The sequence below is a fragment of the Necator americanus genome, chromosome II, assembly GCF_031761385.1.
Source record: "Necator americanus strain Aroian chromosome II, whole genome shotgun sequence".
Lineage (NCBI taxonomy): Eukaryota > Metazoa > Nematoda > Chromadorea > Rhabditida > Ancylostomatidae > Necator > Necator americanus.
Window position 1 is genome coordinate 37,541,139 of NC_087372.1, and position 23,496 is coordinate 37,564,634.

Genomic DNA, 23,496 nt, shown 5'->3' on the forward strand with positions numbered 1-23,496 from the left:
GAGGTGGCTTTTAGTTATGCTCCTATGGTTTATGGAGGTATGGATATTTCAAATAGGTAGATCAAAGGATGTTATCAATCCACGCTAACAATATTGGGCACGTTTGCATGGTAAAATCACGCAAAAACAAACTAACCATCCTCTTAAATGCTTCTAAAACACAATTACACAAATTCTTAGGAAGCAAAGATGATCAAGCTCATACTTTGCGAAAAAAAAAACACCGATATTTTCAAATTGGACTTACACCGTATCTGCAACACACATAGAATGTAATATTTGTTTGAAAATATCATGAGAACATTACAGAAACTCGAATAGAATGAAACCCACCTAATCTTCTAATTTCCTTTTACTGGACCAAAAAACCCATTCCGCTGTTGTTTGAAAGGAAATTAGAAAATTGAGAAGAAAATGCGTTTCTCAAAAAAATGAACGAACTAAACTGAGCACAGCAGTTCGAATAAAACAATAGGGTAGTGGGATTCACGAGGTAAAGTCAAGAAGACAAATTTCCAAAGTGTACGCTGAATCACGTAGGACACGTAGGATTTTCTAAGGAACAGAAAACATCAGTAGAATTTTATTTACCCAAACTTTGAACCTAGACGGAAATTTTTCGAAGTTTGACTCACTTAATTCAATTCAGTTAGCAATACGCCGCTTCTGGACTCCTCTGATACGCTAAATATCTCACTATCAGAATCTCAGTGTCCACAGAGCGACTGTACGCAGTCAGCTTACAATTCAAAATTTTTTGAAACAGTACGGAGGGCGGGTTTCCGAGAAATTGGAAAACAGGAAATCCAAAAATGTTAACGTTTCTTGGTTAATGTCATTTTTTTTACGAACTCTTCTAACCGTTGAAGAAACACATGGTTGGGATTTTGGGACATTTGAGGTGAACCGTATTTCTCCATGGTACCATGTCCGTAACAAAATATTTTTTAACTCCAAAATTCCCTTAAAATAGTATTTACGTACTTAAGGAAAGGACGTAGCCACAATGTCGGTTAGTACTGTTTATCATGTTTTTTTCTTCGGTAAATCCTCGAAGTTTCCATCCATATTGTTCTATATCTACAACATACGGATATCTCACTATTGTTTTTCTGTTTTTACGTTAATACCGAAATGAAAAGATGAGAAAAAAGAATTTAATAGAAAAGAAAATTGCTCTACTTTCACTTCTCAATGACAATAAAAATTCTAAAGGTCAGAAAATGAAGTTATTGAGGTAAAATAGTTGCAGTAACTGGTTAAGCTGAGGTCGTCTACTTTTCAAGGTAACTCACACATTATTCCTTCTTAAATATTGTATTATTGAGGATAGATGCCAATTTTCGCGCATCACATAATCACAGAAATGCTGAGGCAAACCTATTCACCTGTTCATTCATAATTAAGTCATTATTGAGATTAATGAGGAAAATAAATAAGTAAAAAATAGTAAATAAAATGTAAAGAATCTTTGTTTTCTGTTATGAGTTAGAGTGATGGGGGGAGGGACCCTAAGCCGTACAAAAATTTTGTTGATGTGAACATATGTGAATATTTTACTTTATTTACTTTATTTTACTTTATTTACTTTTTTTCTTTATTTTATTTCAACTCAAATTCACTCTTTGAGTAAGCAAGTAAGTATCCTATAAGTGGAACCTATTCATCTTTGATGCATATCTCTTCGTAATTGCCTGTCAGATGCCAGGAACCGCGGATGTGTTCCGGATTTGCAAGGTTCATGGCAGTCTAAAGATCAGCGTTAGCATCTAGCATAGCGTTCTACGTGCGAGGTGCACGCCTGCTTTCACAAACGCGGAAGCTGAGCCTATCTGAGGGAAAAAAAGCGATTCGTATTCTATGAGACTCTAATTACATTAGATCTCCAGAATACGTATCGCTATATAATTATTCTTGCAATTTCTAATTGTAGCTCTGAAACGGATATAGTTGGATTCAATCAAGCATCAGCGGAAAAAAGCGTTTATTTGCGTCTGCGGGAGAGGTCATCGAATAAAAAAACTCTTGAATAAAAAATACTCGTGAAATAATAAGAAATTCAAAGCGAAAATAACAACAATAATAAACAACATAAATAATAAATAGAAAGATAACAATAGTCCTCGGAGTATGGCTAGAACAAAAACTGAAGATTACAAAGGTTGGGGTTTAACATTTGACGAATCGTTCGACGCATTCTGTTTTTAGGTTCAGGTTCAGGAAAAAAAAATAAGAAGATGGAAATTGAAAAAAAATGAAAATGGAAGAAGGAATTCAAAGGGAAAAGAAATAGAAGGGTAGGATTAGTTGTCGAAGTTCCGCAGGAACAAAATTGAGGATCGAGAGGACAAAAAACTTTTAGAAAAAAATTTAAAAAAATAAAATAAATGCAAAAAAATAAGAACTTAAATTGAGGCGATTTATTTATAGAATTTTTTTAGAATCTTTTATAGAATTTTTTATAGAATAGCAAATAATCTGTGGAAAGCGATTCTTTCGATGGTATTTAACATAAACAGTAGGAAACATGAACCTAAACAATCTAATTTCTAAATAAATCCATCCAGCCTTATCCAAAACAGATATGGGTGTCGATTTGGTTTTTTCAGATGTCATTTACACTAAACCGCGCACGCCATCCTATAAGAACTAGGAACAGATTTCGTGCGCAAAGTTATGGTAACTAGGAATTAGCGTGCTAATACCTAATTCCAGTCAAAAGTGCAGAATCATTCCAGAGTGTTCAGAACCTAAAAAATGATAAACAAACTTCAAACTCCTCCTCTCTCCTTCCCGAGCTTCGATATCGTTCTAAGTACATCACGTAGGAACTCAAAAAGGGAAGCAAACTGATCAGTCTCACCGACTAGCGGGACTGGTTCTCCAGAGCGTGTTTATCTCAAAATTAACCATAGGGATAAAGTAAGGATAAAATTTCTGACGTTAGTCATTCCGTTTGGAATGCGTCACCGCGTTCACCTCAATTCAGAATCGTTAGAGGTTTGCGAACCTGTATCTAGCCTATACAAAGAATTGCGGGACCCACTTATGATCAAGTCAGTGTTTTTATCCTTCCAGACAACTCTGGTACCAATTTATCGACCCCGAAGGGATGAAAGCCCTGGTGAGCACTAGGGCGGATTCGAACCTTCGATCGATCGAGCAGGAAGCGGAACCTCTAGAACTTGTGGCGGTATATGCATGACAAAAATTCCTGGTACGAATTCATGGATTCACATACATGGATTTAAGATAAAACAACTTCAAGCAATCTATTAATTGCTAACGCAATAATCGCTAGCATATGCAACCAGGAATTTTCGAAAAAAAAAATGTAGGAACATAGAAATTCCTCCAGATTCTAGTTCAGTTCTGGTGTAGATTATGCAAATACGATTTTTTTAAAGCGATTAGCTTTTCGATTGAATCGAAGGTATTATTTATTATATGGCTGACATTTCTTGATTCATTGCGCGATCATCAGCACTGAAAAATAATCTGGAGGAATTTCTACGTTCCTACATTTCTTTTTGCAATTTCTAGCCGCATACGCTAGCAGTTAATCCAGTCTCAATCGCAGAGTTAGCAAAAATACGACCAAAAACATCTTTCTTCTCGTAAATGTTGAACTGGGCTTTTTCAAAATCCAACATCCTTCACAGATTATTTTTTACGAAAAATTCTTTAATTTAGTTATTACTCCTTAACGTAGTCATCAAAAACCACGGAAGTTTTCTTCATCTAACTACATAGAGCTAAGAAGCTTTTTTTTTCTAAGATAAAACCCAGAGAAGGGGTAATATTTGATAAATTTAATAAATATATCAAGAAATATTCGCTATAGAATTATTCTCTGCGCTTTTCACTGGAGTATCAATCCACTTGGGATGCGCCAACGCATTTTACTGGAATTCGTAATCGTTGAGGTTTTGGAGCACGTATTGGCCTATACAATGATTTGGCGGGGGCCAGCCGATGTGTCAAGTCAGTGTTTTTATCCTCCCAGACAAGTCTGGTACCAATTTATTGACCCCGGAGGAGGCTTGGTTGGCAGTGGGGGTGGGGAAGGGGGGGGGTTTCGAACTATCCTATCGATCGTTCAATCGCAGCAGAACCTCTCACCGACCGTGCTACACTCGCCTCTAAAATTGACCAACCATATCCGAGAGATGAGAAAAAATGGTTGTATGTTGATCAAAAATTATAGTTTGTTTTATGACTGAGGGTACCAGATATGCGGATATTTTCGATAACGTCGGAGCATTGACATAAACATTGCATACACATTAGGTTTTTATTCCCTACAGTACTTCTCTCGAGATGTGTTGTACTTCTCATCTGAAAAAATGTCCCATTACTGTACCTGAACAACAACAACAACAACAACAATTCGTCTACGTCTACTACTTCATTCCGCAACTTATAAAACAAAATTTCGAGAAGAAAAAATTGTTCAAATTTTGTTTATTAGGAGTTTTTGTGGTGGTGACGGTGGATATCTTATTGCTGGCGCCGAAGGGAATTGCGTTGAAGTACGGAGCATACGGCTGAATCTAAACTCGTCGACGGAAAAGTACTTGTTAAAAGTTCCAATAAACTTCAGAAATGTACAGATGCCTTGAATAAAATGTTATGCTTCACACCTAACTACCCTGATGTGTGATTTTCCTTGGATCAGATAATTTGTCGACTTTTCTCGCACTCAAGTCTACCATTTTTGCCTCGTGGACGGAGACTTAAAGGCATCACTCCACGAATCTGAGGCGGTACGGATTTCCGGTGGAGTATTCGTATACGGGATAGTAGATTATGGAGAGGGGGGTGATTCCGTCCATTTTCTCCTAATAGCCGTAAAAAACGGCCCGGAAGATACGGCTTCGAGCGTTCCGGCGCGCTATTTTCTACAAGGAGTTCGACTGGAGCGCGCCAGCCTTGTGCACGCGCCGCATCTTCCGGGCCGTTTTTTTTACGGCAATTAGGAAGAAATGGACGAAATCACCTTTTTTCCCGAATCTACAACCCCGTATGCGAATACTCCACCGGAAATCCGTACCACTCCAGATTCGTGGGGTGGTGCCTTTAAGCGTAATCGGGTCAAAACGACATGAAGAGCGGTGCAGCTGCGTAAGCGATTGCGTTCGAAGCGGCGCGGTGGAGCTAGCGGTTGGAATCGAGGTGGGACCATCGCGAACCACAGCAATGAATGGTGGTAGAGAGGGTCCTCACTCGATCCTAACCACTACGCTCCATCGCACCGATTCGAGGTGTTCTGGAAGTTACACTGGAGAACAGAAAGTTTATTTTATAATTATAGATAAAATTAAAGATAAAATTAGAAACAAAATATTGCAGGAAATTTTCATGCAAGGTAACAAGAAAAAAGCACGAGAGAATGCGCCGAAAAACACGGATGTGTTTCGGAAAAGCAACAGATAAAGTAGGAAGAAATCGAAATAATTGCAGCTGTGCAGTAATTTTCATACAATATTTATGAAAGTAGGGAATTCAAACCCGAGAAGTTCCCGAGAAATTTCTTATCGAATTTCCGGGAGAGAGTGCTCTTCCTCGCCATCGTTCTCGACCTGTCATTCCGGAAATCCTGCAGAATTCAAAAAAAGTGAATTATTCACATTAAGCAACGCTGGAATTTGTATATTTCGTATAAGGTGGTGGATCCTTCAGATTAGATGGTGCACATCGCATGGTGGTGCTTCTCGTCAGTTGTTTTGATCGGGGTTGGCGAACTTAAAACCTCAATTTCTCAAAAATAATAAATGAATAAATAAATAAATAAATAATAAGTAATAAGGACCTAGTGTTCTATGCAGTTACGTAAGCGGTTGTGTTCGAGGAGGAGCCGTGGACCTGGTCGTTGGAATCCATATGGGACCCTTGTGAGTCCCACTTATCGCTGCAGTCCGAAGAGAAGCCTAGCGATGGCCACACGTCGATCCGAACTGCTAGCTCTACGGCGCCGCTTCGAGCGCAGCCGCTTATGCATCTGCTCCGAACTTCAGGGCGTTTTGTCCTGACTATATGAGGTTGGAAATGCTCCGTACTTCTGTGTGAGTAATCCGCTGCCATAGAATTTTAGTTCTTTTTTTTTAATAGCAACCAAAGCAACTGAGCTGAGCTTCTTCATATATTCCTGCTTGGAAATTTCCGAAAATAGCCATGACAAACTCTGTTGGTTACCCGCATCCGATTTCTTCAGTGTTGCAGGACCCAAAGTCGCAGGTTTGACCGTCCGCAGAAGTTCCATGTAGCTCATTTACCTGATGCTCTCTCTCTCTCTCTCTCTCTCTCTCTCTCTCTCTCTCTCTCTCTCTCTCTCTCTCTCTCTCTCTCTCTCTCTCTCTCTCTCTCTCTCTCTTTCTTTCTTTCTTTCTTTCTTTCTTTCTTTCTTTCTCTCTTTCTCTCTCTCTTTCTCTCTTTCTCTCTCTCTTTCTCTCCCTCTAATTTTTTCCCAATGACTCTCCTTCCGCCCCAAGCAGAACTAAAAAGCGACTTCAGGGTCACCATTCCGAGCTTTTGTTGTTGAAAAGGACCATTTTTTGGACTTCATTGCTCTTATTAGTGGCTCAGCGAAAAAAAAAACACTTGAAAACTCTGGCTTTATGGGAAAATCCATGTCGCTGAATGAAAGAGAAGTCTACAGCGATGCTAATCTTGGAAAATTACTGTACAGTATTGATGAAATGCATCCATGCTCGGGGTAGAACGACATGAACGACGGTGCTGTTGCGTAAGCGGCTAAACGCGAAGCGGTGCGGTGGAGCGTAGCGGTTCGAGTCCAGCTAGAATCCTTACCAGCACCATTCTTCGCTTCAGATCGGAATGGTCCCACCTCGATTCCAACCGCTAACTTCACCGCGTCGCTTTAAGCGCGGCCGCTGATGCAACTGTTCTTCATGTCGTTTTGACCCGACTATTGGAGTGTTGGTGAAGCGCCAGAAATGGACGTAAACCACCGTAACGAAAGATCCGCGGTTTGAAACTTCGTCAAAAGACTAAATAGATGAGTACGGGTAGTCGTAGTACATCCATCAAACGAAAAATCAATCACCAAGTGATCGCTTATCCACTAAGCATCGAAGACTAGCAAAAGCGCGCTCTATTTTGTCAATTGCGCCCCAGGGCCAACTTCGAAATAGGTTCTTTTTTTCATCAGCTGTTCCACACAGCTAAGTGTTATTTATTCATCGGTTTGCTTGTAAATCATTTTCGTTTGCATTAGATCTCTAATGTTTATGCAAGCGAATACTTCTACTGGGATTCTTTTCAGGGTAAGATGGATCGCCGTCTGAACGCCGACTTTTATAGTTTTATTTCTCCGGTTATGGATTTGCGGGAATTTTTAAACGAGGCTTTCACCAGCAGACAAAACATGAACGGTCAGACTTTTCATTCGTAAAATCGCTTTCATTTTTTGGATTTGGCATTTTTCTTTTGTATGATTTTTTGAGTTGTTCATAAAGTCCGCATCTAATATAACATTCTAACTGTAATCAAAATATCTTTATATTCTTCTGCATTACGTTATAGCTCTTCAGTAATCCCGGTTTTTTGCCTTTTAAATAAAAAGTTGCTTGTCTCGATGGACCTTATCTTCCAGTTCTTAACTGTAGTCAAAAGTACCATTTTTGATTGATCGATGGTGCACCAGATTGTTTTCAAACTTCACAGAGTACAGTATTTTATATATTTATCTATTTGCTGCTTGTATAATCCTATAAATATATGTATATATTCTCTCAGTTTTCCTTATGTCGAACATTCGCTACTGTTACCGTTACGAAACAGAAGTTTGCATGAATTAAAACTTCGATTTTGCTAACATGCTGCAAATTCGCTTGTTTTTAGATTTTTTTCTACTTACTGGACGAATTTCCAATTCATCATCGATGAAACCAATGGCTAAGTCCGAATCTCAGGACATCGACTGGAAGCGGGACTTTGCTACCATAGCAAACTGTAAACCGTGGACGGCAAATAAGATTTGTGATGGCGATTTGCAGTGAGTTCTTCCTCATTTTTAACTTATCTTCGAAATTAATTCCTAGTTATCCCAATCCCCCATAATATGCAGATGCTTCAATTTCTGCTTCGATGCTTGATTTTCTTTTAGACCCACGCGTTTTCTTGCTTTTCCCGACCTACGGTCGTTTGAAGAACTTAACGGTCTGAACAACATCCATCCGACTCCAAAATTAAAGACATTACAGTTAGTTGGATTTTTCGTCAATAGCTGTCCCTATTATTCTTATTGATTTGGTTCTTTTCACTTTTTTTTTTGTTAAATTCGACTACTATTTAGACTCGCTCTTGAAAGGAACGGAATTGCAAAAAATCCGCAAAGGAAGTCGAACTATCTCCGCGATTTGAAATACGACAAATATGATACATGTGAAAAGGATGTGAGTGATGCAATATAACACTTTAAAGGATAAGGTTTCTGCCGTTAAATAATCCGCTTAGGATGCGCCACCAAGTTTACTTCAATTCAGAATCGTTTGAGATTTAAAAACGTGTCGGTAAGAGGTTCCGCTATCACAGCATAATCGGAGGTTCGAATCCGCTCTGGTGCAAACCGAGTCTTTTATCGCTCCGCGGTCAATAAATTGGTACCAGCCTGTCTGGGAGGGTAAAAACACTGACTTCTGTTGGCTACTTATGCGTTCGTAAACCTTAAACGATTCTGAATTGAAGTGAACGCGTTGGCGCATCCCAAGCGGATTGATTAACTCCAGGCAATTTATCAGTTATTCTTTATGACACTCAGTACCTTTTATAGCACAATTTCCCGCTTTACTTCACTTGTGCTGTAAACGGCCTTAATTGAACCTACCTTATCGATTTTATTGTATACGTGCACTTTACACTTCCTGATGTATGATGATACGCTCATCCGGTTGGACACATTCAGCGCAGATTTTATGTTTCATGCATTTTCCAAGAAAATATGTGATTTTTTAAATATTATATTTTCGAATTCGAGAAAAAAAGTATGTGTCCTGCTTTCCGCTATCTTTCCTCACTTAGTTATTTCAGTTTTTATTGTCACTTACTTTGATTTCTAGTTTTTGATAAGAGATGCCACCTTTTAAGAGTAGCCCTCGCCCTATTTCGTAAAATTTTTGTTGTATGCATATTCTATCTTCTAGAAATTGATTTATGGATGGTGTGGTAGCCCGCGCTTACTATTATCGTAATGAATAGGGATAATTTGCCATAAACTAGACTCCATCAATGCGTGCAGTTAAGTAGGCATTTTTCTGGTTGCCAGTTAATCTATACCAAAGCTGTTTCCAGCTACGAAGAAGTCATAGCAGTCCTATTTCTCTGCCGTGTGCTAGAGACATTGTCATCACGTGTACCGTCGTTGTACCACACAACAAGATTTTATCGCAAGAAGAGACGAGAAACACAAGGCTTGTGAGTTTTTTTTTTCCGCTGAGTTCAAGAGTTGTTGGCTGTAAATCACTGCTTACATTATTGTATCTCTTCATTCTAATAGATCGACAGTGATTGAACAGCCTTCTTCTCTAAACGGCATATATCATTTTCAGCTTTTAGCAGAGCGGAAATTGATGCTTCGAGGAGATTCTACGCTGATGAGCTTAAGACAAAAACTCGTACGTGATTTCCCATGTTTTTTTCCGTCGTTAAATAAGCCTCTTACATTAATGTTTTCAGTTGTGTATTTGCGACTCTGTTGTAGAGTTGGAAGATGGTAAAGAATTGGAACCAATCGAACAAGAAAAGGTGAAACTCTGTTACTTAACCTTTGCTTTGATTACTCACAGTTATTTTAACATTTTCCGTATTTTTTTCCGTAATGAATTAGTAATTTAGACTCATATGGTGTTATATCCTTCGTCGTTTATTTTCATCCATGATACGTTTTACGTGGATTATTCGATACCTAACTCAAAGGATATTTCAGCGTGGGTATCTTTCTCCTCTCGTAGTTTTTTTTTGTGTTTAAAACTAGAAATCCGCCTTAATGCATGTCTGCATGCTCCGTATACAAATTCTAAGGATAGATTTTACCGTGACATATACATTGCACTGATATTCGCTTCCTGAAAATCGTTCTAACCTGCATTTAACATTTTTGTTCTTTCGGGGACCAACACTGTAGGATGGATCGGTGCCTTCTGTTCCCGAACGTGCTATCCAATATTATTTGGTTGATTTTCTTTCGCAGACTCGGCGCAGTGTTGCCTCAGTGCTTGAATTAACCATCCACAAAAATGTTCGGCACTGATATGGCAGAATATGTTTGAATCTGTCGGATGGTTAATGGAGAGCAACATATACATCCAACATTAATTCGTCATAGCATATTCGCTTGAAAAAGTAATGTTAGATCTAGGTCTGCGCTATGCAGAAGCTTCTAGATGTGTGCGTGGCAATAATTACTTTATGCGAGATTATATGTTTTTTCTTGCGACGATTTCCAGGCAAATTCCGAACGAAAACTCTCATTTAATAATTCTTAATTTTGTTGACAGCTCAGCTAATAGTCATTTCATAGATAGTTTTGAGCTCAGTTTCTTTTGTTTGCAAACCCCTCCTAAACTATGAGAGCAGCGCCGTGAAATCGCTTTTGGGAGGGAACCTCAAGATCTACAACCTCTTTTCAAAACAGTGCATCATAGATCGACAGTACATCATAGATCGATCTACGTAGATAGGCCATATAGAACATGATTTCTGAGCATATTCCTTTGATCTCATCAACTTCTCCATCTTATCGTTTGATCTGACATTCCTTCACTTCTTTTACCCGTTCCGCATTAATAATAAAGTTGTCCTCTCTAAAATACCATGTTTGCGATGTTACCATAGTTCTCTTCAGCCCTATACGCGAATTTATGGGAAGGAAGAAATGTTTTGATCCAGTAACATCGCGCGACATTGAAGGAGTAAGGATAATTGACTTAAAACTGCGGTGTGTTTGATTTATTTGTTGCTTTTTCAGTTTTTATTTTCGCGTGCAATTAGTATTATAAAATTCATATATCTTTTTGAACATCAGATTGCTTCGTTCTGAGTTTCAGGTTAGGACAACCCTACGTTTTTCAACACTCAGGAACATGCGAACATTTATTAATATTTCACGATCTGAGGTTATTGGAGAGGACGGATGTTCAAGTGAGATTTCAATGGTTGTAATGTGTTAATCTGGTTGATTTCCACTTATTGGTTCTTATTTTTCTTTTTTTCCATTCATAGCTGAGAAAATCCGCGTTCTTTTCCCTGTTCACTTAGAAATTTGGTGACCTCAACTTCTTTTGAATATTCGATGCAAATCCATGAAGCTTTCTTTTTGATATGAAGATTTTGGAATTCGTTCTTTTGAAACAAGGTTGGGTGCGAAGTTCAAGCCACTAGCTGTGTAGGTTCTATCTGCTTTTGAAATACTCTTTTTGAATGGTCATTGTTTACTATTCGAATAATTATATCAGCTAATAATTATAACCTGTTCATTAAATAGAGATAGAGACTAGACAACATAAATTCGTAGGATAATGAATGCTAGGAATGAAACTTTTACAGGATTTGGAACGATATCCAATGGTGATTTATGAGAAGAAAGGTGACGTTCGCTGTTCCGCGTGTAAACGAGGCTACGCGGCGTGAGTTGTGTTACATGGCTTTGCTTAATTATTTATTTTGACTGGCTAATTAGTGCACATTCCCCGAAGAGATTTTGGTTGGTAATCGGTATTAGTAATTAAACCGTTTTAATTGAATGGACGAAAATTTTTCATAATTTCAAAACGTTTGTTCAGATTTGTTCATAAAAGTCTCTGGCATTTTCGTTCAATGATGTTTTCAAAAACCATCAAGAAAAACATTTTTCAGGTTTGTGGTTGAGGAATGTGAACGTCTACCGTCCCCATACATGATGTTTTGCGAACCATGTTTCCGCGAATTCTTTTTCTTGCACGGTCACAAAATCGGTCGATTCCGTGCTCATCCGTACATGCCGATCAATCGTTTTACAATTTTATAACCTTTTTTTATGTGTTTTTAAGACGATCGTTTGACACTGTATCATTGCGGGTTTTCATCCTTTCATCAATACTTAGATCTTCTCATTTGATCTTTGTACTTTGTCCTTCTTTTCTATCTGATAATACATTTATTTAATCATGTAGCGTCAGATCTAGTGTCTATGTTGATCCTTATTTTGTGGTCTGGACAGTTGTTATTGTTTTGCCTCAGTGATCGTTATGTTTTGTGCCTTCTTCTATGTTCCCATTCGGTGAGAAAATTTTTAAAAGTTTTGCAAAAGGTTAACGTGTAACGTGTCAACGTCTGGTAAAAGGACACCGTTCCATATCTGTGGTCTTTTTATGCACACTTTGATTCATTTTTCAGCGTAAACCAGTTTCAGAATAATTATTACTTCATGAAGACGTGTAGTTTAGAGTTTAGATAAGGAATTAAGAACAAAGACATTGGAAGCTGTCTGGGTTGTTGGCATCCATATTTGATCCGGAATCCTTTAAATGTTGTAAGTTAACCTTCCACTAAATACACTGTTTTGAATTTACAAGCTCAAAGCTCTCATTTCGTTTGATACTGTTCTGCTGGAGGGTAGACATGAAACAAGCTTGCTAAAATTTATAGGGCTATTCTATTTATCTGTCGCTATGAGATTGCTCAGTGCTTCAAATAAGTAACGGTTCCAAAAATATTGGAGTTCTCCATCCCAGGGAAATGATCTGAAGATGGAAATTGTTTTTTGATGCTAACGTACAGTTTTGTTCGCTACATTTCTCTTAAGTTTAACTCGTACAGGTGCTTTGGGTACGTGTAAGTTGGGAAGAATGTGTTGTGTCACCTGGATTTACCGTTTTTACTTATTTCTTCTCCGCAACACTGATCTTTTTGTTTGCTCTTATCTGACCGATCGCAACAATGGAATAGAATTAAAATTAAATTAAAGTATAAAATTACAATAGAAAAGAGTGGTGTCGATATATTCTCATCATTTTTCATGTTTTTTTCATATTTTTAAAATTTATGTTCTTATGTTGCACTGTTCATTATTGATTAAGCTAACAGCGGTGTTGTGCACTCGGATCAAAACGAGTGAGGCTAGTTGTAATCCGTAAGCGTTTGCACTTGAGGCGGAAACGTCGTAAGATCAAATCGGACTGTAGAGATGAGCGAAAGTCCCAGTGTCCCACATGTTGGGCAACTAACTACGGAATCGCACCAAGCTTCAGGCCGTTTTGACCCTTTTGTAATTCATGAATCGTAGAACTGAAATGAGCATATCTGGTATTTTATAAATATTGTTTCAGCCTAAAACTTTCTAGATAAATCACGACTATGATTCTGTTACGATTTCCTCGCGTAATTACGTATGCGTCGCGTTCGATTTCAACTGCAACAAGAATGCAGAATAAGTACGATCCACGATTGTTCCGAGATCCAGTGACTGATATCGAACAGGTGAATTCGTGGTGCTGCTTCTCTTCGTCACTAACCTGATTCGGTCTCATTCAATTTTTATACTCTAGATGCATCAACCTCTTGATGAGAACGATGAACGCAATTTTTTATTCCTGAAAGCAATGAAAAGCGATGAAACACCCGTCATCTACAGAGATCATACGGTTAGTGTTCCGTGCGACCAACTAATTTGGAACGTTTGTTTTTTTTTTCAGAACTTCTTTGATCAGTTTATATCCTCCTTTCATTTCCTTTTTCAGGTCGACAAGCTAACACGTGTTATAATGAACAGCGGCCGAAAGGAAACAGCCAGACATCACGTTTATGCGGCCCTCGAAATCATTAAAAGGCGACAATATAAAGCTTGGCTCGCAGCCAAAACAGAGGAAGAAAAGGTGCTTATCTCAGTTGAAATGTGTCGTTTTTAAGTGGTTTTGAAAATTTTAAGGTGTAAAAGATGATTTTAATTTAAGAGTAAGATCGAACTTAATCCATTTGTGATAGCTCGCAAAGCGATTGAAAACTGTCGTCCTCTCATGAAGCTCCAGGGTGTCACTAGAGGTAAGACCTGAAGTTTTATTTCTGTTTGGGTCCCCAATAGTGGCTGTACAGGCCATAATTGTCGTAGTTATGAATTGCTCTGTTATTTTTGGAAAGTTTGAAGTTTTTGCATGTATTTGAAGCATGATAATTTCAAATACCAACTGGGAAGGGGTTTCCAGTACAGCATAATTGACACCTTCCGTTTTTTTGTATAAAAGAAATTAGTATTAAAGAGTGAGGTTCTCAAATGATTGAAGCAAATGTCACGCACTTTGTAATTTCTGTTAGTTGTGTTAGTGTTGAAAGAGATCTGATCAAAATGAAGATCCCTATTGCATACATGTTTAATCCTACGCTCATGTCCAGAAATCGATACTACAGTAAATAGAATCTTAGAGCGCTTGTGGAGAATAATTATGAGCAGAAAAAACGAGGCGGCGTATTCATTTTTCGCGTCTTCATGAAAGAACCAAACTATTCTCGGCGCTATAGTATCTTATATGAATGTTGTCATCATTCGCATACTTCTCTTACGTGTTCGCATGCTCAAGTTTCTTGTAGTTTTTGAATGCTGCGGCGTAAACTTGGAGGAAAATCTTTGTTTGGCCTTGTTGGTTCAATTTAATGACGCACATGTATGCAGTGAGATAATCATTTAAACAAATTATCAGATCATTACTGTTGCTAGATTGCTGCTGTTATTACCAGAGCAGATTATTTACTATTTAAGGAGGTACAACTTATCAAGTTCCTTTTCCTATCGAGAAAGAGGAAGCAGAATTCAGAGCTATGAAGATGATGCGTGATATTTGCCGGCAAAAAGCTGCTCATGGCGAAACACATTTGAAGTAAGTGATGTTCGAGGGAACGTATTTGCGTTTCTCTTTTTCTTTGATTTTTTCCGTTTTCAGAGATATATTGGCAAGTGAACTGTTGGCTGCTAGTCAAAATGAAGGCCTAACTATTCAAGCTAAACAAGAATTACATAAAACATGTGAAGCTAACAGAGCATATGCTCATTATAGGTCATAAAACTAGATGATATCTTTGTTAAAGTTGTTACAGTTGTACGCCACGAGTTCGATGTTATTATTTGGACGAAATGAATTATTTGCAAATTTCTGTGGTCTCTTAACGAACTGGTTTCTATTCACAGCGTACCGATTAAGTGAATTTTTGTTAGTAACGAATTTAGCTCATGTAAACTTACAGATGTCGCTTGCCGGCATGGCAACGACGACACTTGCAGAGTTCGAGCAGCAGTATTCACTACAAACAGCTGAGGTGGGTTTGTATTAAAACACTTAACGTTTCTTTTTTCCTCAATGGTTCGTTTCCCCTATTTATCTCGTTTGTATTTTACTTTTAATTTGTGAAGTTATTTTTTTTACGTTCGATATCAGCTTTCTGTCAAAGTTGCAGGATGATCACATCCATACACCTATTATCTTTTTCCTACAGTTCCTATTGTTTGAAGAATATAATAGCAATTAGAAGTACAAAAACAACTATGTTGGTGGTCATGCGTTTTCCGCAAAAAAAAAAAAAAAAAAAAACTTTTCCTTCTAATCTTATCATTACAAACTTTTCCGGTACTTGTTTGGAATGAGATTATCTGTATCTTTGGAGAAAATTTTTTTGAACCGAAACCTGATCGCATTTTACCTTTTTTGAATCGTTCGAGTGCTCAGTAAAGCACTAAAGCATCTGCTGTGTATTTTCACAATTTAAAAGTGAAATAAAAGCAAGTTAAATAGGGGAAACGAACCATTGAGGAGAAAATGTATTTTGTAGTAGTCATAATTTCAGGTGACCGCAACAATAGCTCGTCTTCCATCATTACCAGCATCAGATAGACCCGCTAGCGTACAATCAGTGCAGAGGGTTCTTAGCGATGTTGCCGATCTCCTTGAACAGATGGAATTAGCAGTACGGGACTTGGCCTCTGGAAGGTTTGAATAATTTTGGAATTCCACATAATGCAGGTAGCTAAAGCTAACTTGTAACTTTTAATTTTCAGTGCTGAAAGGAGCAAATACGAGTTGAGAGTACGCAGTTACCGCAATGATAAGCGACTTCTGGATGGAGAGCTTGAAAAGGCAGTCAAGCGTTTGAGAGAATCAGCTGATCGAGAAGAATTGCTTGCATACGACGAGGCAGTAGAAATGGACCAGCAGGTGGGTCTAAGTACGCTTTTATTGATCTGCCTAAGTTTGAGCTTTCTTATTCAGGAAGAGCAATTAATAGCGAATACGGAACGTCTAGAAAGATCGTCACGAAAAATTCAGGATGCATATCGTATGGCGGTGGAAACTGAACAGGTAGTTATTTTCGTTATCTTACAATCTTACAATCGATTTTCAAATTTAAAAACCGACAATTTCGTTCCTATTATCTATTCCGCTAGTATGTGTCACAATCAATAGAATTTCTTGTTGACTTTCTAAGATGGTTAGAAAATAAAAAAAAAAGTGAAAAAATCAAAAAACTATACTTATAATTATTGCTGAAAGCGTTTAACAAAGTTGATGGATGCAACGCGTGCGCAACGAATAAGGAAACCAGAGCAGAATATTAGAACCGCGAGACTGTGGTCGATCAGTGGGTTCATAAGAGAGAGAAACGTAACTATGTACGAACAAATCCAGGGCATGCATCACAATGCAATAACTTAACAAGTCTTGTAACTTCTTGTAACAATAATAAATTTTGTTTCATTTTAGGATTTAACACCGGGAACGCATTAAATCACTCTCCATTTTCATTCACATCCTTCAAAATATAGAGTTTATCCTTACAGATTGGTGCAGAAGTGCTTGGAAATCTTTCTTCGCAAAGAGAGACAATCGGCCGTGCACGTGATAGAATGCGTGAAGCGGACGTTGAATTGGGTAGAAGTAATCGCCTTCTAAACACAATGATCCGTAGGTAAAGGGCATTACTTGGTTTCTTTTGTTTTTCTATTTGTGCACAAGCACTGAAACATCCGGTTAGGCGCCATCACATTCCTCGTGGAATTCTTCTTGTGAATTTTTTTTTGCTATGTTTCTAGGAGATTGAAGAATGAGTGATCGTAACCCTTTCAATTTCATAGAAGTTTTATTATCAACTATATTTTTCCTTACTTTTTTTGCTTACCTTTGTCTGTTCACAATTTGTCCGCAAAAAAATTCGTTTGTTTCAGAGTAATCCAGAATCGCCTATTACTACTTGTTGTTGCCATTCTACTGATGTTTTCTCTACTATTCTTAGTTTACAAGTCTCTATAATTCACTAGTAATCATTCGAGTCTATTGGTTCTCATAAAAACATGGACATGACGTTGGGACTCGAACCATTTTGCATTCCTCAGCACAGGTAGTCAGGTCCTATTTTTTGAGAAATCGAAGATGATTATGGTGCTTTAGTCGTGTCAAAACAGCTTGAAGCTCGGCACTGTCGCCTGAACGGGAGCTCTCGAAGAGGTGCGCTGGAGCGTAGCAGTTAGGATCGAATGAAGCTTGCTAGCTCTACTAAGCGCTGCAGGTCACGATGGTCCCACCTCGATCCCAACCGCTAGCTCCACCGCACTGCTTTGAGCGCAGGCGCTTGCACATCTGCATCGAGCTCCATGTCGTTTTGCCCGGACTGTATCACATTTCCTGGCTCTGCATTTCGGTGAAAATGCGAAAGATCGCAATCTATTAGTGCGAATTTGATCAATGTTCACGAAATAATTTTTGTAAATATCCATTTAATTGAAATTTTTGCTTACGTTTGTCTCTCCATATGTGCAACTTTAGTTTTCTGTCAAGTTCGACATATGAATTTTATCTAAGGTTGGATTGATATTTTAGCCCCGCTGTGATGTTATCTGCTTGTCTATGAATGTTCTGGTCGGATTTCTCAAAGATGAAATATTTTTGAGAAAAAAAATGCCAGTATTTAAATATTTCTAGTCCGACCATTCAAATAATCCGTTTCATTTGTTGTCAGAGATTTGTGCAGTATATGGCTACGCCTTCTACTCGTGTTCTATTAGAACCGGCGCTCTTGTAATTTTTTTTTGTCTTCTGGAATTTGATTACACGCATGGCATTATTTCAGTAAGAATTCACAATGATAAAATCGGAGAAAAACTAAGGAATTCATCCTTCTTGTGATTAGATTTTTTAAAATTACGTTGATGCGATCGAATATCACTGATAAATTGGTAGAAAAATAATTCTGTTGAATTCCCCTTCTGATCTTTTTTATTCCGATTTTTTTTTTGTTTCTGTCCATTCATATCGTCCGTAACTTTTCCAGATTTGTGTGCATTACTCTAAATAGTTTGTAAATAAATATTCTGTATTGAACTTGTGTCTTTGTTGAAAAGTTCATCAATCTATTACTATTTAATCGTGTTAGAGACACCAATTGTGATAACAGTATTTTTTGTTGTTTGATCATCTGCTTATTTGGCAGTCTAGAAGGAGTATCAATACCAGTTAGCTGTAGTTTGTTCATTAAATTTGTTCAAGATTAGGTGCGTGGTACGGGGATCCAGAAAAGTTCACGCCGAAGAAGTTTGTAAAACACTAGAGGCAGGAAATCGTTTTTTTTTTATATTTTCGCTGTCCGAAAGTACGAAAGTTCTGGTGCAGCTATCGCGAACACTACTTTTGTTCAAATTTGCAAGAATTATTCCTTATAGAGATGTATTCCTATCGGAGACCACCGCAGGAACCAACACAAGCAGATCTTATTGTTATTCAGTACCCGGGCATTGTTAAAAATCTTGATCGAGCATTGGAAACACTAGGGGGATTGTCGAGAATTTCGCAGGTACAGAATTCGTTGCATTATTTGATACACTAGTAGGGTGGTGCATGCTCGTACTAAAGGAAGTACCAAGAGGTGGTGCCATATGTAAAACAATTTTTCTGGAATCAAGAATTAGAGATTCAGAGGACGCGACGACGGAGGATTTAGAGGTGACACAACACAGCAAGGAAGTGATATCTCCTATACAAAGCGTAGAGTTAGAGGCAATATGTGCAAGGAAGCACATATTTGAAAAGTGACAACCATGACATTAATTTCAATGCTATATTTTGCTCTCAGAGTCATTTTTCTGGTCATGCGCTCGAGCTACGACATACTCCAGAGAATCCATACACTAGTGCATCAATTTCGGAGAAGAAAAGTGACGTTAACGTAATTGTTGCTTTCGATTGGAAACTATCTACTTGTTTCCTATGCAAAACTTTGTAATATCTAAAAAAAAAGATTTTTCAGGTGACTTCTGGCACTTTACGAGTTGTGATGGAAATCCGCCGTAAAAAGAAAAAACCGGATGTTATTGAGACGAAATTCTTGGGTTTGGTGAGTTTTTGATCCTTATTCTTCATCTAATTACGCTATAGAAGGAGACGGAGTTTTTACTGGATCCTATCTATCGGTATCTTTTGAAATGAACAACTCTTTCTCAAAGTTTATTATATTTATAGTCGGGTCGAAAAGACAACGGTCAAAATGAAACACGTTGCAGTTGTGTAAGCGGTTGAGCTCGAAGAGCAATTGGAATCGAGATGGGACCGATCGAAATCGCGAACTGCAGCAATGAACGGTGATAGTAATGGTCTCCACTCGATCCTAACCGCTACGCTCCTCCGCACCGCTTCGAGCACAACCGCTGACGCAACTGCACCGTGCTTCATGTCGTTTTGACTTTACTACACGTACTTATACTTTCGATATATCTACTTCAAATAATTTTCAGTTCAGAATATTTCATTTTGCCTCCCGGATGTGTTTCTAGTGCTCTAATTTTTTGCGCGATTATTTCAAAATTCTTTGAAATCCTCCAGTTCACAGTTTACTTGATCTGTCTCCGTCTGAAAGTTGAAAGACTTTTCTCTTTGGAAACTTCCTCTACCATCACCAATAGGTTCCTTGGGAAATTCTAAGTTTTCCATCCGCTATCATAAGGTCTCTTCTTTATCATCGACCCACATTTGTTCTCAATGCGTTAGAATTGGTTTTATGCTTATCAACATGATGCTAATGTTTCATTCTCCTCCCAAAGAAGTTTGCGATTATACTGTAGCTGAGTAGTGATTCTCATTATCGTTCATCTTTTCTTCCTTTCGTAGCAACATTTTTCTTTAACTGCTGACAGTAATAAGTAGATATCAACTACGCAACCATTGTATAGCTCGACGTTATTCTTTCACTTTCTTTCCTCTTCTTGCCAACAATTTCCCTTTCTTCCGTTCCTAACGTGCTGTTTTTTTTAATGGTTTCCTGTAACTAGCCATTATCATATACATAGTCTAAACTGCTTCTCTTTACCTGGAATTAATTAATCACTGCTTTGTAAATGATTGAAAATTTCAACTCCCATCTGAAAAGGCTGTAATATATGTTCAAATGGGTTATGCGTACTCATAGATATCCCGTGTCCTATTCTTGCGCAGTATTAGAGCTTATTTTAAATTTTTCTTCTCTAAACGCTTACTTTCATCACATCAGTCATTTACAGGTGAACTACTTGTACACATTTGATACGATATGTGATTTTCAATATCTACCATTGAAGAAACGGGAGGAAGATGATGCATTTGACGATCTTTTACCTCGTCTCATACCACAGGATCTTCCGACAGCTTTGTGCTGGTGAAACCATTTTGTTCCTCCCACTATAGAGTTGAAGATATAGAAATTCGTTCATTTTTTAGGTGGGAGCGACCCGATCCATCTCCAGACTACACGCCACTTTATCTTCCGCCTTTCCAGTTCAGTCGCTATAATACTCCATCAAATAAACTCCTTTGTCGTGAAACCGATTTCGCCGAGGAAAAAATGCGTAGGAAGACTGGACACGGACAAAGTAAGTGCTTCTATGAACACAGTTTGTGGTAAGCGGTTCATCAAAATGTTATAGACTTGCGAGTAGAACGAAAGGCGCTCTCCGTTACCGTACAGGCAGGTGATCCGTTCCCCTCTGCTCCCACTTCTGAAGCGGTTGCTGATGCAAATTTCAGGTTTTCAGTTTCTACTCATTTCACTTTGATCTGCTACTATTTGTCTATCAGGTGAAAAAGGAACAGTTGTTTGCTTTAAGGTGCAAGAATGAAGAACCGCACAGAATGTTGTCGCTTCTGTTTGATGAACGACCATTATGGACAAGAGTCGGCATCGCGTACAAGACAGGGCTCGACGATAATTTACTCAAGTAGGTGAAATGAAGAGCAGATTCTCCGAAAGATGATAAAATAGTCTGCTGCCAACCGTTAACAAACAATACTCTTCAAAATTTTCTGCAAGACCGGTTCTCCATAGCTTCTTCCACCAGGATATTTTATAAAGCTAACGCTTATTTGCTACATATTATCGATTTTTGGAGATGAGTTACAATGAAATCCTACGCGTTATTAGCCATTTCATACAAAAATGATGGAATTCATTTTCTTCAATTCTGTAACTTTTTGACATATTTTGGGCGCAAATTCATGCAATTTTTATTTTGACAGTACTTTGCTGCTAATCAATAGTGAGAATTGAAAAATTAAAATATTCGAGGTCAAAGTCAGCTCAACTTGGCTCATAATTGCAGTAGCCAACAGAAAACGAGTGTACATCTGCAGCCACTGAAACGTTGCGTTCGTATCCTCTAGCAGCATAACTTAGCGTTATGTACTAACATAATACTATGCACAGTGAGCCTTCACAGTTTCATTCTTGCGAAAATCTGAAAAATTAAGTTCGAGCATTGCTTTTGAATTGAACATCCTAAGTTTCTGTTTTTTTTTCATGAGAAACTAAAATGAAATTGGTATGGAATTACACCGGATACCAACATCATACTAGTGCTCCACGTCGGGTTAATCCTTGAAGCTTTTCTGATGCTCGGAAATACTCAGAATAATATTTCTTCTCATACCTGTACTCCAAATATATTATTATTTTTGAAATTCCCTCATTCTAGGACAATTGTGCATTTTAGAACTCTTCTGCAGAAGTTTGCCTTCTACATTCAATCCGGACCGTGGGGAAGATTGTGGTGTAAATTTGGGTATGATCCACGAACAGATCCTGAGTCGAAAAACTACCAGACGCTCATGGTTACCTTTAGGTACATCTAGCACTATTTTCATCTTCTTTGCATGGTTTGGTAGACAATTTGTAGTCGAATAATGAAATTTTTAAGGCAACATTCTAAAATTCCGGAAAGGCAGCGCCTTAAGGTGTCAGCGGAACGCGGCTACCAGTCAGATAATTCAACTCCTATACATTTTACATATCAGCCAGGTTCGTGTCACCTTTAATGTATGTGACTTATTGATAATGTCAATTGATCAGCATGGAAAAATATTAGACTTTTATGTAAGAATTTAACTGGAAGTGGAAGGTGGAGTCGAAATTTTTGTTGTTATATTCATATATTATAGTAAAAAAAGGGATTGCCAAAGAATTCTAAGATTAGTCGTTAAAAAAGTTTTCAAGTGCTAGACTTACTTTTTACAGGAACAGGTTTTTCTGTTTATTATTATTATTTTTATCGCTGACAAATTTTAAGGTCGCTTGCCAAGAGTACGACAAATGTGGTATAGCCTTTGTGATATAAAGTTGCCATTTGCGGAGGCGATGCTCAGAAAGGACCACAGTAAAGCACAAGAACCAGAAGTTAACGGATGGATTCATGCGGTGAAAAAATTCCGAATATATTTTCGCTTTATTTTTCACAAATAATCGATTCCATACTTGTGGTTTTACTATGGAATTTCGCGATTCTACCACTTTAAAGCGAATATCGTTTTTATTGTTTACCCAATTGTTTTGTTTTTTTTTTAAACTTACTCCTAACTTATCAGAATCTTACTCATGTCAACATTGAGAGTTTCTACTCATATTAATATTATTGTTAGCTGTACAACTTTATTTGTTAAAGGACTTGTTGGAAGAGCTGCGTGAACTCATCAAGGAAGATGTTAAAAAGACGAGTAAGGATATGGATGCGGATGAGGAAATGGAGACTGGTGACGACTTTTAAACAAGATAGAAACACTAGAAAGTAATTTTCAAACGATATGATCTTGTCTAAGGTTTCTTTTTTTCTTACAAGTTGTCATGTAAGCAATGGTTACGATATTATTCCCGTTCGAATTTTTCTTTTGAATTTGTGTATATATGTGTTCCTCTGATAACTTTTTGTCTCCTCACCTTTCTATCGATCAAAGGTGTTTTAACTTGTTTTGCCTTATTTAGGCATCACTTAAGAGAAACTTTTGTGACAGTTGTATGACATGGGTGCAGTGTTCGTTGTAAGTTTGTTGCATATTGCTGTTTTTTCAATGTTTACCTTTCTCGATCTGATTTCTCAAGAATACAGTATTACATACAGGTACAATATGAGTGTATTTCAAGGTTGTGATCACCAAACTTTGTATTGAATTTCATCGTTGTCGTTTCTTGATTACGTGATCTCATACTTGTATGACAGTGAGCTATTTT

General features: G+C 37.8%; 3 protein-coding genes across 7 annotated transcripts; all 3 read left to right on the plus strand.

Annotated features, from left to right (window-relative positions):
* Positions 1–7,291: 7,291 nt before the first annotated feature.
* RB195_020681 (uncharacterized protein) lies at positions 7,292–15,051 on the plus strand (the record flags this gene model as incomplete). 4 transcript variants are annotated; one of them, XM_064189083.1, is made up of 14 exons in its annotated part: positions 7,292–7,394; positions 7,864–8,017; positions 8,129–8,224; positions 8,318–8,417; positions 9,313–9,435; positions 9,570–9,635; positions 9,697–9,765; positions 9,856–9,947; positions 10,865–10,957; positions 11,067–11,160; positions 11,566–11,645; positions 11,875–12,008; positions 12,464–12,529; positions 13,341–13,357. In XM_064189083.1, the coding sequence occupies 14 exons, from the start codon at positions 7,292–7,294 to the stop codon at positions 13,355–13,357; spliced, it is 1,287 nt and encodes a 428-aa protein (XP_064044962.1). The 4 variants fall into 4 exon arrangements, with proteins under 4 accessions (XP_064044962.1, XP_064044963.1, XP_064044964.1 ...); XM_064189081.1 differs by lacking the exons at positions 12,464–12,529; positions 13,341–13,357 and having other exon boundaries at positions 11,875–12,025; XM_064189082.1 differs by lacking the exons at positions 7,292–7,394; positions 7,864–8,017; positions 8,129–8,224; ... (8 more) ...; positions 11,875–12,008; positions 12,464–12,529 and adding exons at positions 13,545–13,640; positions 13,737–13,871; positions 13,950–14,037; positions 14,750–14,867; positions 14,931–15,051 and having other exon boundaries at positions 13,354–13,476.
* A 51-nt stretch (positions 15,052–15,102) lies between these two features.
* RB195_020682 (uncharacterized protein) lies at positions 15,103–17,288 on the plus strand (the record flags this gene model as incomplete). Of its 2 annotated transcripts, none has more annotated exons than XM_064189085.1 (6): positions 15,103–15,303; positions 15,829–15,971; positions 16,040–16,196; positions 16,251–16,340; positions 16,820–16,947; positions 17,204–17,288. In XM_064189085.1, the coding sequence occupies 6 exons, from the start codon at positions 15,103–15,105 to the stop codon at positions 17,286–17,288; spliced, it is 804 nt and encodes a 267-aa protein (XP_064044966.1). The 2 variants fall into 2 exon arrangements, with proteins under 2 accessions (XP_064044966.1, XP_013298321.2); XM_013442867.2 differs by having other exon boundaries at positions 15,232–15,303.
* A 1,408-nt stretch (positions 17,289–18,696) lies between these two features.
* On the plus strand, positions 18,697–23,035 carry RB195_020683 (uncharacterized protein; the record flags this gene model as incomplete). The annotated part of the gene is made up of 11 exons (XM_064189086.1): positions 18,697–18,825; positions 19,105–19,197; positions 19,279–19,365; positions 20,525–20,658; positions 20,721–20,872; positions 20,927–21,026; positions 21,107–21,217; positions 21,989–22,117; positions 22,193–22,293; positions 22,562–22,689; positions 22,934–23,035. 11 exons carry the CDS (start codon positions 18,697–18,699, stop codon positions 23,033–23,035), a joined length of 1,266 nt encoding a protein of 421 aa, XP_064044967.1.
* Between the last annotated feature and the right edge of the window lie 461 nt (positions 23,036–23,496).